The sequence below is a fragment of the Oratosquilla oratoria genome, chromosome 30, assembly GCF_046742065.1.
Source record: "Oratosquilla oratoria isolate Oo_2021 chromosome 30, ASM4674206v1, whole genome shotgun sequence".
Classification (NCBI taxonomy): Eukaryota; Metazoa; Arthropoda; class Malacostraca; order Stomatopoda; family Squillidae; genus Oratosquilla; species Oratosquilla oratoria.
In genome coordinates, this window is record NC_134806.1 from 48520127 (window position 1) to 48535141 (window position 15015).

The 15015-nt window shown below is 41.4% G+C and overlaps 1 protein-coding gene across 1 annotated transcript; it reads right to left on the minus strand.

Annotated features, from left to right (window-relative positions):
• Window positions 1-245: 245 nt before the first annotated feature.
• LOC143041168 (uncharacterized) lies at window positions 246-14971 on the minus strand. The gene is made up of 2 exons (XM_076212991.1): window positions 14881-14971; window positions 246-3712 (listed from the first exon to the last, which is right to left on the minus strand). Exon 2 carries the CDS (start codon window positions 3391-3393, stop codon window positions 589-591), a length of 2805 nt encoding a protein of 934 aa, XP_076069106.1. The 5' UTR covers window positions 3394-3712; window positions 14881-14971; the 3' UTR covers window positions 246-588.
• Between the last annotated feature and the right edge of the window lie 44 nt (window positions 14972-15015).

Sequence of the window (15015 nt, forward strand, 5' to 3'; positions counted from 1 at the left end):
ACAAAATGAGTGGCAGGGTGGTGAGATAAACACCGAGAACCGTTGAAGTTTTATTAACTGACGTTTCGCTCTTAACAGAGCTTCTTCAGAGTGTACAAACATAATCGGGAAATCAACAATTATATATCTTACATCATTCCGCGTTCCTTCCTTAACCCACCCCCTCCCTCCCTCTCGCACCCTTCATATATATATATATATATATATATATATATATATATATATACAAATATATATATATATATGTAAGCGGAGTAGGAAACACAGGAGTCTTAGTCTAGAGTTTATTCCTGACTAGTTTCGCAGGTATGATTCTTCAAAGGAATGGTGTATAAACAGGCTGTGGGCATTATATACATGGGGTGGGCCTCTACCTCCCCGTGGTACCATAGTTGGTGACAAGTGTGAACATTAAAAATTCATTGTGGCAAATGTAATAATAATGATAATGCTTAGCAAGTGGTAAATATGATGACAATGCTAATGATAACAATGAAAATATTAATAGTAATTGTAACAGTGTACACGGGTCACCATGTGACGTTTGAGACTAGCATTTTGCGAGAAAGCAGAATCACACAGGTCACACTAAAATGGGTTCTCTCCCGTGTGGGTCATCATGTGACGTTTGAGACTAGAATTTCTTGAGAAAGCTGAATCACACTGGTCACACTGAAATGGCTTCTCTCCCGTGTGGGTCACCATGTGACTTTTGAGATGACTCTTTTGTGAAAAAGCTTTATTGCACAGGTCACACTGGAATGGCTTCTCTCCTGTGTGGGTCATCATGTGATCTTTGAGATTATCCTTACGTGAAAAAGCTTTATTGCACTGGTCACACTGGAATGGCTTCTCTCCTGTGTGGGTCATCATGTGATCTTTGAGTTTACAATTTAGCGAGAAAGCAGAATCACACAGGTCACACTGAAATGGCTTCTCTCCTGTGTGAGTCATCATGTGAAGTTTGAGATCACCCTTTCGTGGGAAAGCAGAATCACACAGGCCACACTGAAATGGATTCTCTCCTGTGTGGGTCATCATGTGAACTTTGAGATTAGCCTTACGTGTAAAAGCTTTATTGCACTGGTCACACTGGAATGGCTTCTCTCCTGTGTGGGTCATCATGTGATCTTTGAGACTAGTCTTTAGCGAGAAAGCTGAATCACACTGGTCACACTGAAATGGCTTCTCTCCCGTGTGGGTCACCATGTGACTTTTGAGATGACTCTTATGTGAAAAAGCTTTATTGCACAGGTCACACTGGAATGGCTTCTCTCCTGTGTGGGTCATCATGTGATCTTTGAGATTAGCCTTACGTGAAAAAGCTTTATTGCACTGGTCACACTGGAATAGCTTCTCCCCTGAGTGGGTCATCATGTGATCTTTGAGTTTACCCTTTAGCGAGAAAGCAGAATCACACAGGTCACACTGAAATGGCTTCTCTCCTGTGTGAGTCATCATGTGAACTTTGAGATTAGCCTTTTGTGGGAAAGCAGAATCACACAGGTCACACTGAAATGGCTTCTCTCCTGTGTGGGTCATCATGTGATCTTTAAGTTTACAATTTAGCGAGAAAGCAGAATCACACAGGTCACACTGAAATGGCTTCTCTCCTGTGTGAGTCATCATGTAAAGTTTGAGATCACCCTTTTGTGGGAAAGCAGAATCACACAGGCCACACTGAAATGGATTCTCTCCTGTGTGGGTCATCATGTGAACTTTGAGATTAGTCTTACGTGTAAAAGCTTTATTGCACTGGTCACACTGGAATGGCTTCTCTCCTGTGTGGGTCATCATGTGATCTTTGAGACTAGCCTTTAGCGAGAAAGCTGAATCACACTGGTCACACTGAAATGGCTTCTCTCCCGTGTGGGTCACCATGTGACTTTTGAGATGACTCTTATGTGAAAAAGCTTTATTGCACAGGTCACACTGGAATGGCTTCTCTCCTGTGTGGGTCATCATGTGATCTTTGAGATTAGCCTTACGTGAAAAAGCTTTATTGCACTGGTCACACTGGAATGGCTTCTCTCCTGTGTGGGTCATCATGTGATCTTTGAGTTTACCCTTTAGCGAGAAAGCAGAATCACACAGGTCACACTGAAATGGCTTCTCTCCTGTGTGAGTCATCATGTGAACTTTGAGACTAGCCTTTTGTGGGAAAGCAGAATCACACAGGTCACACTGAAATGGCTTCTCTCCTGTGTGGGTCATCATGTGAAGGTTGAGATTAGCCTTTCGGCGGAAAGCAGAATCACACAGGCCACACTGAAATGGCTTCTCTCCTGTGTGGGTCATCATGTGATCTTTGAGATTAGCCTTTCGTGGGAAAGCAGAATCACACAGGCCACACTGAAATGGCTTCTCTCCTGTGTGGGTCATGATGTGAAGTGTGAGATCACCCTTTAGTGGGAAAGCAGAATCACACAGGCCACACTGAAATGGCTTCTCTCCTGTGTGGGTCTTCATGTGACGATTGAGATGACCCCTTAGTGAGAAAGCAGAATCACACAGGTCACACTGAAATGGCTTCTCTCCTGTGTGGGTCATCATGTGAAGGTTGAGATTAGCCTTTCGGCGGAAAGCAGAATCACACAGGCCACACTGAAATGGTTTCTCTCCTGTGTGGGTCATCATGTGAAGTTTGAGATCACGCTTTCGTGGGAAAGCAGAATCACACTGGTCACATTGAAATGGCTTCTCTCCTGTGTGGGTCATCATGTGAAGTTTGAGATAACCCTTTCTTGGGAAAGCAGAATCACACAGGTCACACTGAAATGGCTTCTCTCCCGTATGGGTCTTCATGTGACGTTTGAGATCACCCTTTCGTGGGAAAGCAGAATCACACAGGTCACACTGAAATGGCTTCTCTCCCGTGTGGGTCATCATGTGACGTTTGAAATCACCCTTTCGTGGGAAAGCAGAATCACACAGGCCACACTGAAATGGTTTCTCTCCTGTGTGGGTCATCATGTGAAGGTTGAGATCACCCTTTTGTGGGAAAGCAGAATCACACTGGTCACATTGAAATGGCTTCTCTCCTGTGTGGGTCATCATGTGAAGTTTGAGACTGGCCTTTCGTGGGAAAGCAGAATCACACTGGTCACATTGAAATGGCTTCTCTCCTGTGTGGGTCATCATGTGAAGTTTGAGATCACCCTTTCGTGGGAAAGCAGAATCACACAGGTCACACTGAAATGGCTTCTCTCCCGTGTGGGTCATCATGTGACGTTTGAAATCACCCTTTCGTGGGAAAGCAGAATCACACAGGTCACATTGAAATGGCTTCTCTCCTGTGTGGGTCATCATGTGAAGGTTGAGATTAGCCTTTCGGCGGAAAGAAGAATCACACAGGCCACACTGAAATGGTTTCTCTCCTGTGTGGGTCATCATGTGACGTTTGAGATCACACTTTTGTGGGAAAGCAGAATCACACAGGTCACACTAAAATGGCTTCTCTCCCGTGTGGGTCATCATGTGACTTTTGAGATAATCCTTACGTGAAAAAGCTTTATTGCACTGGTCACACTGGAATGGCTTCTCTCCTGTGTGGGTCATGTGACATTTGAGATTACCCTTATGTGAAAAAGCTTTATTGCACAGGTCACACTGGAATGGTTTCTCTCCTGTGTGGGCCATGTGTTGTTTGAGATCACCCTTTTGTGAGAAAGGGTAATCACACAGGTCACACTTAAATGGCTTCTCTCCTGACCTAAAAAAGAACAGTAAAATTGATTATTAAAATCACTCATGAAAATGGGATGTGTGCACATTATATCCACACCAGTTACATTGTTCCAGCCCTCGAATAGGTGCCCACCTACGTACCCAAACTGCTCGCCATCAACCACCACCGTTAACATTGGTCACGGATTACTTAGTTGGACATGTGGACTACACACTTGAACGAAAAAGGAGATAAATTAAATCACGTTTATACACACTGTGGCCTTTGTTCACCCTGTACCCTCTCACTTTTTGTCGAGTCTATCAATGTGTTCCTAGTGCTCAGGTATATTGGTCTATGCACCTTTTTACACCACCTATATGTATATATATTATATATATATATATACATATCTTTTAAATATATAAATTTGCTGCCTAATCAATCGGTGGGAGAAAGTACTGGTAGTTTTGACGCAACAATAATAAAAATAATGATAATAAAACCGCGATTGTACATGTCACTTGGGTTTATTGTTCCAGAAAGAAGACAGATGTTTAGGTGAATCTTACAGGTCCAAGTTGTAAACTTACTTTTCTATTGCGAGGGTATTTCTAATGTATATCTTAAGATGTCATGAAATGATAAACTCTAGATTTTTTGTGAAAGAAAATATATACAATAAAAACACTCATTTCCACTTTAATCTTTTTTAAAAGGCAATCACCAATTTTATGTGGCCTAAGATTCAATATTCTAAGTTACTGGTAAAGTGAAAAACAGCAAACCACGGGAGTGAATGAATAAATATTACTAAGAGAACTATGATATACAATAGCACACATAACTGGAAACAAAAAATCTTGGTGATATTTTCGCCCATCCAATACTCAAGGATATCAAAAATCAATGTTTGTGTGATTCATGCGAATCCTTTATTAGTTTCAATTTGCCGGGATACACCCCCCCCACACACACACACCCTACATGAAAAGCGAACAAACAAGTGAATTTGGGCAGAAATGGCACCAGGTGGAATTCATCATAAAAAATTCAAACTTGTCGAAATACGCGGAAACACATCACGAGAAATCCACATGTTACATGAAGTACTGAGAAATAAACAAAATAACATGTATGATCTCATTTGGCACATCCAACTGCCTCTTAACAAGTGCTTTCCAACACTTAGCAAACGGAGAGAGCCAATCCTGTTTGCTGTAATTTGGCATGATTATTATAATTAATCCACAAGTATAACGACCAATCTAGGTTCCAATTTTGGCAACGATTGGTTCCATATCGTCGAAGTTTCGTGGCATACATACCATGGCACTCAAGCAGACAGACGGACAAGCACAATTTCTCAAATATTTATACTACACATGCGTGCATTGCCCCAGGTTTCGATACCAAAACCCAACACCGGTGTAGGCTTCTCTCCAGTGTGGGTCATTATGTGACATTTAAGAGCACTATTTTCTGAGTAAGCTGCATCACATGTCACATTTGAAAGGCTTTTCTCCAGTGTGGGTCATTATGTGATATTTGAGAGCACTCTTTTCTGAGTAAGCTGCATCAAACAAGTCACACTTGAAAGGCTTCTCTCCACTATGGTTCATCACGTGACATTTGAGATGATCCTCTCGGGAGAAAACTGCATCACACAGGTCACATTCAATTTTTTCTGTCCACTGTGGGTCATCACGTGACGTTTGAGAATTGTAGGGCGTTTCGGACCGGATCATTCGGACCTAGACGTTTCGGTCAAATGACTCATTATCACTAAATGATCAACTTTAAATAATCTGGGAAGTTTATTGAGCCGATAAAATAATGATGATTTAATTTTAATAATTTTCATTACTTAAAATGTGGCAAATGTCACAATTCATATATCACACATTACCGAAAAATAATCATTAATATGCAAAGTCACAATATTGTTTACCATTTCTGCATCAGAGTCTGTTCATGTTTAGATGTTGGGTTGCCCACCACGAATATTATGGCTAAGCCCTCTGAGGAACTGAGGAATGGTCTTCTTGTCAGAGACCCTATCTTCACAAAGGTTGCGTAACCGAGACTGAAGCTCCATGCACACCTGCTTGGTACGCTTCCTTGGCCGGACACCCATTTCTAGTCTGGAGCAACACTGTGGTGACTCTGGCACATTCGGCTTTCAGGCACTCTACTAACTTCCAGATGGATGGATGATGGTGGCCAACAAGGGATGAAAACTTGTTCCAGCCCTCCCTCACTGATGTTGTTGGTACGGGGTTGATTATCCAAAGTGACTTCATGCATGTTCCACAGTTCGGGCGGAAACATTGCAGGAACACGGCGAAAGGTGATGGGTGCAACACTGCCTACGCGGTCATTGGCAATCTTCCGTTGAAGAAGGGCATAGGCGAGGGGTAGGAAAACACTATCAACTCTTCCCTGGATAACATACAGTTGCATGAAGACTGACGGGCACATGGCCAAGTTGCCATCCATGCACCAAGTATCTGCTGCTGTTGCTGCTGCTGCTAGCTACTGGAGACGTTCTTCTGTGGCAAAGATGATGACACGCTCATCAGAATCGGGGTCACTTTCATGTAGGAGGAACTGAATTGGAGAGTCGCCTGCTGTCACAGCCCATTTACCACTAATGATAAGTTCATGAAGAGGCTGGGGCTCTTTGGGACGGTTACTGGCACGGGCCCTCCTCAGCACACGCTTGCATGTATCAGCGGCTGGTAAACGAGCGTTCACTGCATCAGCAACACTGGCACTCACAAAAGTGAAGATCTGGTTCGGTTTGTCAACTGCAACATCATTAGCTGGATGGCAATGGCCAATATGTGCAAAGGGAGACTAGTGATCCTTGGTGGTTATAACAATGCCTAGGTATCTAACAAGAGGATCACGTTTGACACATCGCCAAGTTAACTGTGGCAAAGTTTCAGACCACCACGTTTGGTGTATAGAGAAACTCAAAGATAACACACCAGGACATGACGGTTGGCATCCAAGAATCTTAAAGGAAATGAAAAATGAGATTGCTGTTCCATTAGAAATTATTTTCTAGAAATCCATCATATCTGAAGGCAACAAAAAGAATCCAAATAACTAAAGGCCTATAAGTTTGACTTCAATAGTAGGAAAAATTAATGGAAATTATCATCAGAGATGCTATCAAACATCATTAAGAAAGTAACTGTTTGATAAATGATAGCCAGCATGGTTTCAGACGGCAACTTTCTTGCGTGACTAACTTGAATTCTACAACACAGTTATCTCCAATCATGACAAAAACAATATAGATTTAATATATCTATACTTTGCAAAAGCTTTTGATACCGTCCCCCACGAAAGACAACTTACTAAATTAGCTTCACATGGAATAAGTGGTAGCCTATTAAGTTGGACTAGTAATTGGTTGAATGATCGAGAGTTCTTTTGAATAGAAAATACTTCTGGTTGGAAAAATGTTACGAGTGGAGTTCCTCAGGGTTCCATTCTTTGGCCACTTCTATTCATAGTATGATATAGACCACGGACTAAAATCTATTGTTTCCAAATTTGCTGATGATACAAAATTAAGCGGAATGGCAAATGATCACTTAAACCAATTAGATATTCAAGATTTAGATAAATTACAGCAATGGTCTGATAAGTCACTAATGAAATTTAGCACAAGTAAATGCAAGGTAATGCACATAGGTAAAATAACTTGCTTTGACTGCCATAGATTGATATCAACCACTTTGGAGACCTCTGATCTTGTCAGTGCCTGACAAGCATGTATCACGTTACTGCTGTCAATAGTTTTCCTCTACTGGCATTTAAACTTGAGTTCTTGGTGCCTAGGGAATCCATAAACTTCATCCTGTGACAGAAATACAGACCTTGTTATGAATAGAAGGTTCTCCTGGCAATTTTTTTGCTTGACACTGCAACTTCTGGCCATTCAATAGTTCATGCTACCCAAAGATATTGCTACATACCTCTCCTGATCATCATGTCTTGGTGATAGATACCAGTTTTATTGACATTTATGGGATGTCAGCCAAGACAATTACTTAGTGCAGTTTGGATAAAATACACATGGTAAACAGGATCCGCAATCCAATTAGATTCTAACCACGAATAAAATCACAATGAACATTTGCACTCATGTCATACCTGACTTCAGATATTATCTTACTGGTCTACAAGATCATCCCTCAATGAACTTGAGGTAAATTAGGTGGAAAAAACATATTGTATTATCCAAAGTTACACTGCATTCAGGGGTATAAATCCTAACATTCAGAAAATACCCAACAGGCAATTTTTTCCCAACAGTTTTCCTGTTGATTTGACCTCATCGGGGGTGCCATTTCAATTGGAAATAACTTGTCTGTACTAAACCCCCACCCCCATATGGAGGCTGCATTAGGAAATAAGTATTGCGATTTAGAGAAGCATGCAAAGCCAGTTATTAATGAGAGATATGACAACAACATTTTTCAAATAAAAGATAAATCAAGCACAGTATTCTCCTATTCTGACGATATCTAACCTACCCAGTCTCTCCCTCATGGGGAATAGATTTTTCGATGTTTACCCCGTCTGGGGTATTCCTTCACCCCATCTGGGGTATTGGCTGCATGTTATTGTGGCAAAGTAGCATGCAGTTCATACTTTAGGATCTATATGGGGTGCCCCTATGGACCAGAGCCACACATCATTTTGTCTGTGATGGAGGAAAACTCTGTTCATAGAGAAATGATGACACTTTTATACTACGACTATCCCTCCGTTATGCTGTCCCCCAACCCCTTGTTACTGTCCTGTACCATTTCTCTGAATATTCATTTCCTTTTTTTCGCCGACCCTGTGGTGGGGGAAGAGAATGCTACCACCAAATCTTTCCACTTGAGTCGTAAAAGGCGACAAAAAACGGGACGGGGATGGGTTTAGGAGTCATGCTACCTGTAGCCCCAAAAGGGGACATTCCTAAAAAAGAAGGAAAGCCACAAGAGGGTCTGGAAGTTTTCTAACCAGTACCCTAAGGTTTGGGTTTTTTTATGTGTGTGGATGTGGTACAGATGAGAGTAAAAGGGAAGAGATAGGCAGAATGTTTGTGAGAAGAAAGATGTGCTGGCTTTGAGTGAAACTAAAATGAAAGGAAAAGGCATCTGTGAGTTTGGGAGTGTAGCTGGGAGGTACTCAGGAGTGAAGAGGGGATGAGTGAGAAAAGGGGTGGCTATACTAGTAAGTGAAGAGATAAGTAAGCGGGTAGTGGAGTGGAAGGAGGTTTCATCAAGGTTGATGTGGATGAAGGTGAAGCTGGGAAGGGAGACGTGGGTTTTTTGTAAGTGCGTATGGAGTTGGTAGTGAGAGGAGCATAGAGGAAATGGAGGCTTTTTGGGTAGATATAAATGAGTGCATGGAGGGATTAGGGAGAAATGTCAATGTAGTTGTATTGGGAGACCTTAATGCTTGGGTAGGAAAGGAACCAATAGATGGAGTGATTGGGAAGTATGGAGTTCCAGGTAAAAATCGTAGTGGAGAAACGATGGTGGAGATGTGTCTTGAAAGAGAGTTGATAATAGCATGTACAGTGTTTAGGAAGAAAGTCAAGCATAAGTACACATGGGAGAGGGTAGTGCATAGAAGGGTGGCAGATAGAGTGTTAATGGACTGTATAGTGGTGACCAGGAGTATGGTAGGAAGAGTTAAGGATGTACATGCTCTAAGGGGAGGGGGGAATATCAGATCCTTTCCTGGTGGAAGGTAAATTGAGAGTGGAGAATAGGTGGAGAAAGAGGAAAAGGGCAGAAGGTGGGGAGGTACTTAGAGTGAACTGCTTAAATGAGGGGAAAAAAAGGAGAGTGAGTATAAAAAGAACCTGAAAGAGGAGTGGGAGGCACTAAAGGATAGAGTAGAACTAGGAGTGGAGGAGGAATGGGGATGGTTCAAGGAGGGAGTCATAAGGTGTGCAAAGATGGTGTGTGGAACAAGGTGGGCGGGAGGAAATAGAAGGGTAGTGAGTGGTGGGATGAGGAAGCAAAGAAATGTGTAGAAGAGAAGCAGGCTTTCATAGATTGGCTGGAAAGTAGGACGAGGGAATCGTATGAGAGGTACAAAGTAAAGAGAAGGAAAGTTAAGCATAAGATAAAGGAGGCAAAGAACAGAGCAGATGTGAAATGGGGTACGAGTATGACAAAAAAAATTGAAAGCAATAAAAAGATATTTTGGAAGGAAAATAAAAGAGAAAGAGGAGGCGAATCAAGTAGAGAAGAAAAGGTAAAAGGTGCAGATGGAGAGATGATAATGGAAGAGAAGGCAGTGAGAGGAAGGTGGGCAGAGTATTTTAGGGAGTTGCTAAATGTGAAGGAGGATAGGGAGGGAAAGGTAGTTGCAGTGGGAATTGCCAAGAAAATGAGAGTGATGAGTGAGGAAAATGAAGGAGAAATAGGGAAGGATGAAGTGAAAGCAGCTGTTAAGATGATGAAAGCAGGTAAGGCACCTGGTCTGCATGGATGCCATGCAGAATGTCTGAAGAAAGGAGGTACAGCTATGGTGAACTGGCTCGTGAGGTTGTTTAATGTTTGTTTAAGAGAGGGTAGAGTGCCTGAGGATTGGAGGAGTGCCTGTGTAGTTCCACTTTACAAAGGAAAGGGGGACAAGTGTCAGTGTAGTAGTTTCAGAGGCATCAGTTTTGTTAGGTGTAGTTGGGAAGGCTTATGGGAGGGTCTTGATTGAGAGGATTAGGAGAGGAATAGAGGGAGTAATTGGTGAGGAACAGTGTGGGTTTAGGACAAGTAGGGGTTGTGTAGATCAGATTTTTGTGGTAAGACAGATATGTGAGAAAGCTATAGGGGAAGGTAAGGATGTTTTTTGGGCTTTTATGGATCTGGAAAAGGCTTATGACAGGGTAGGCAGAAAGGCACTGTAGGAGGTACTGCAGATATATGGGATAGGAGGAAAGCTGTTAACAGCAGTCAAGAAAGTAGTAGAGCTTGTGTTAGGATTAGAAATGGAGAGAATGAATGGTTTGAGGTAAAGGTGGGACTTCATCAGGGATGTGTTATGTTGCCCTGGCTGTTCAATCTTTACATGTACGGGGTGGTGCGAGAGGTAAATGCGAGGGTAGTAGGTCATGGGTTGGAGATGATTAAAGAAAATGGAGAAAAGTGGGAGGTGAGCCAGCTGTCGTTTGCTGAAGACACTGCGCTTGTAGCAGGATCAGAGGAGGGATTGAGGAAGTTAGTGACAGAGTTTGAGAAGGCATATGAAAGAAGGAAGCTGAAGATAAATGTGGGTAAAAGTAAGGTGATGAGATGTACAAGGGGAGAGAGTGACAGTAGGCTGGAAGTAAGCATTAAGGGTGAAAGACTGGAGAAAGTGGATAGTTTTAGATACTTGGGTGCGAATGTGGCAGGGAAGGGAGGAGTGGAGGTGGAGGAAGAATGTAGATTGAAAGAGGCAAGTAAATGCCTTGGTGGATTGAAAAGTTTAATGAGAGATAGACATCTGGGAATGGATGCTAAGAGGAGGTTATATGAAGGAGTGATTGTGCCAATAGCATTGTACGGGGCAGAAACATGGAACATGAGAGAGGAAGAGAGGAGTTTGAATGTGTTTGAGATGAAATGCCTAAGAAATATGATAGGGGTTACTAGGCTGGAGTGAGAAATGAGGCGGTGAGGAGGAGAACAGGGGTGGAAAGGGAACTGGGAGATAGGGTTGATGAAAGAGTATTAAAATGGTTTGGACAAATGGAAAGAATGAGTGAAGAAAGATTAGTAAAAGAGGTGTGGAAGGCAGAGGTGGAAGGAGTGAATATGAGGGGACGTCCTAGGATGAGATGGATGGATGGGGTGAAAGGGGCATTACAAAAGAGAGGAATGTCTGTGGAGGAAGGACAGGAGAGGATAGAAGATAGGGGTGAATGGAGAGGGGTTGTGTATAGATGATGCTGTGATGCATGAGAGAGAGTGGGTGGGGGGATGGGGGGTGAGGAAGTATGTATGAGAAAAAATTTGATGTAGACCGAAGGGGTTTCTCCCCATCTTCTCCTTTTCTGCATGAGGGGACGGAGAGGGGGGGGTCGTCAAATTTATGAAGCTGCCTTGCTGTATATGTGCTGTCTTGCAACACTACTTCTTACCCAGGGCAGTGGACAGGATACAGGGATCACCCGTCATCCAGGAGATGCCAAGAGGGGAGTGGAATATAAAGGAAATGGAATGGGTGGGAGTGGTTTCTATGCCTTTTTCTTTTTGGCTACACCCCCGTGTAGGGGGAAAAATAATTTGGTATATGTATGCCTGTATTTGAGACAAGATAATTGTATAAAAGATAATTTTCATGACATTTTATTGAAAAAACTTCAGGCATTAGGAGTGGCGAATATTGGCTGGTTCAAGTCCTACCTTACAGGTCGCAAACAACTTGTACAGGTAAATGAAGCCTGCTCAGATGACAGAGAGATAACTTGTGGTGTACCACAAGGTTCAATTCTAGGATCGCTACTGTTCCTGGTCTATATTAACGACATGCCAGGTGTGGTGAACTGTAAGTTACTGCTATTTGCAGATGACTCCGCACTAATTGTCTCAGGTAGAAGAAGAGGAGAAATTGAGTGTCGAACTGTCATCGGTCCAGGACTGGCTCATAGATAATAGGCTGTCTTTACACCTCGGTAAAACGGAAAGTATTGTCTTCGCATCAAAACCCAACCTCAGGAAACACAGCGATGTACAGGTCAGATGTGGGGTTAATGTCTTGGAGTCAAAACAAGAGGTAACCTATCTTGGAAAGCTTCTGGTATCAGCCTTGTTACAACATCACTTTGATTACGCTTGTAGCTCTTGGTACAGTAGTCTGAGCAGAAAAAACCAATCTCGGCTATAGGTTGCATAAAATAAGATCATTAGATTCATACTAAATTTACCTCATCATAGTCATATTGGTATAGAAGAATTTGGCAAGGTAGAATGTTACCTGTAAAATATCGTGTCCAGCAGCTGAAACTAAACCAGGTTTACAATGTCGTTCATAATTCTGCTCCCTCATATGTGAGCTTTAATTTTACATTATCAGCTGAGAACCGAACCCGGAACAGTCGAAAGTCTCTTATTGTACCTCATGCAGGTCCCTTCACCAAAAACAGCTTTCACTTCACAGGTGCTCAACTATGGAACTCACTACCTGTGTCCATTAAGAAGTCAAATAGCAAGGTTACCTTCAAGAGAAAAGTCAAGGGTTACTATATGTCTCAGCTATGGACAGAGAACAGCCTTTGATTTTATGCACTACTAGCTTAGTGAGGGATACCTGATTCCATGAGTAATACCATCCAAATCTGCTTTCACTCATAACTGTTCTGACCTCCCCACTTTTTTTGTCCTTCAGAAGTTTAGTTTAGTATAACAATGATTGATGTTACAAATTGGTTTCCACCTTTGTTTTGCTAGTCATAATATGGTATATGTCTCAGGTAGGGTCCGAGAACAGATATAATCTGACCTTTTTCCTCATTCTCCTTCTTGTTTTACTTATATGAGTACTGGTCCCCTGTACCCTACCTCTGGCGCTTCAGGTTATAATATACTACTCCCTAATGCACATATTAATTGCCCACTCCGTCCTAAGATTCACGTAAAATGTTCCATTTAATTAATGGGTCACCCTAGCTGCAGTGTAGCTTTCACTATAACATGATGATACAGCTGTAGAATATTGTAGTATATCATTAATGGTACTACTCTGATATAGTACACACTCATACATGTTCATACAGCTGTAGAATAATGCAGTATAATATTAATGGTACTACTCTGATTTAGTACTCACTCATACTGTTTTGTTACAATTTAGCATTATTTTGTTGTTCCTTTGCTTAATGCAATGTTCCTTTTTGTGATGGTGCTCAATTTTTGGTCTCAACATTCTATGTGTACAAACATTTTAGTAATATTAGCAAAACTATAACAATGTTTATATGTCATATGTGTACTGACTGGTATTACTCATGATTGTCTCTGGTCCCCTTAACCCACTATGTATGTTGTCTGTGCGACTTAGTGTAGAATAACAATCTGATGAGGACCACAATGGAAATAAGCGTACATGCTTTTTGTGTTATCCTCGGCAATTTGCAATTATTATTCTGAACCATGTGTTCTTGTCATTATTTGCACTTCATGGACATTGATTCAGTGTCAAATAAAGTCTATCTATCTATCTAATGATTCTACATAAGATGTTTGCCAATTCTACATTAAGATGTTTGACAATCTGCAACCCTTCCCTATATCATCTGCTAGCCCATGTTTATATATAATAAATTCATAGTAACGTCGGCAACGATTTTTAAAACACTAAGACGAGCATCTTTAAGTTACCAAGAATTAGGTTAGGTTACTTTATGTTAGATCTCAAGGTTCCAATTTTTACCTGCATCATTAAGTAGCTTTTATCATTCTGAATATTTTTAACCCCAGATATAAGTACCACAAGTCTATAGTAACATCAGTGGCGATTTGAAATAAAGACAAGCAAACATCTTTACATATACCCAATTCTACACTTACGTCAAAATGTTTATTTACAACTTGGAGTTGTTCTAAAACATCAGTATATACTGTTAACTACTTCCTAGTTCTTAAAGGGCTATTGTTATTTGAAATGCTTTCTTTGAATTTTGAGTATCCGAACCCAAAACAAAATTTAACGTCCCTGCAGACAGCCCCCTATACAATTTTTGAAATGCTGGTTTTCTTTGAATAGTTTCACCCAACCATAGAATTTGATATGTGGTTTATGTGTTTCTGGTGGGAAATGTTGTGATATGAACGATGGTGTACATCACTTCCGTCGCAAATCCGTACTTTTCAAGTAATTAAATATTAAAATTATGCACTTTAAACTTATTTTGAGTATTCAAGCCAATAATCATATAATGCATAAACTAACCCATCAATGCGATACCCTTCGAAAGCCTACTAGTTTGTGAATTTGCGTATAGTATTTGCACGTCTGATGTGATAGAATGTAAACAGTGACTAAAGAAGCATGTGTAATTCGCCTTCATTCTGTCTACGAATTTGGTAGCGGCGATTGGAACCCATGAAAAACCAGACCACATCTACCAATCTGGTGGCGGCACACTACGCATTTCTTAATAACATACTAGCTTGTGGTACTTGCTTTGCTATCAAACTCTTGCCTACCTGTCACATAGGGAGTGTTTTGCTTGATGATTTTTTGGCTGGCGGCAAACGATAACAATATCTAAGCTTGCGGCTATGTTTTCGTTTATGTTAACAGTGACTCTACCTGAGGAAGTCAAATGAATATCAAAACGT

Bases quoted from the DNA above. Each gene is read 5' to 3' on its own strand.
- LOC143041168 (XM_076212991.1), bottom strand. From the start codon at position 3,393: ATGATGACCCACACAGGAGAGAAACCATTTCAGTGTGGCCTGTGTGAT.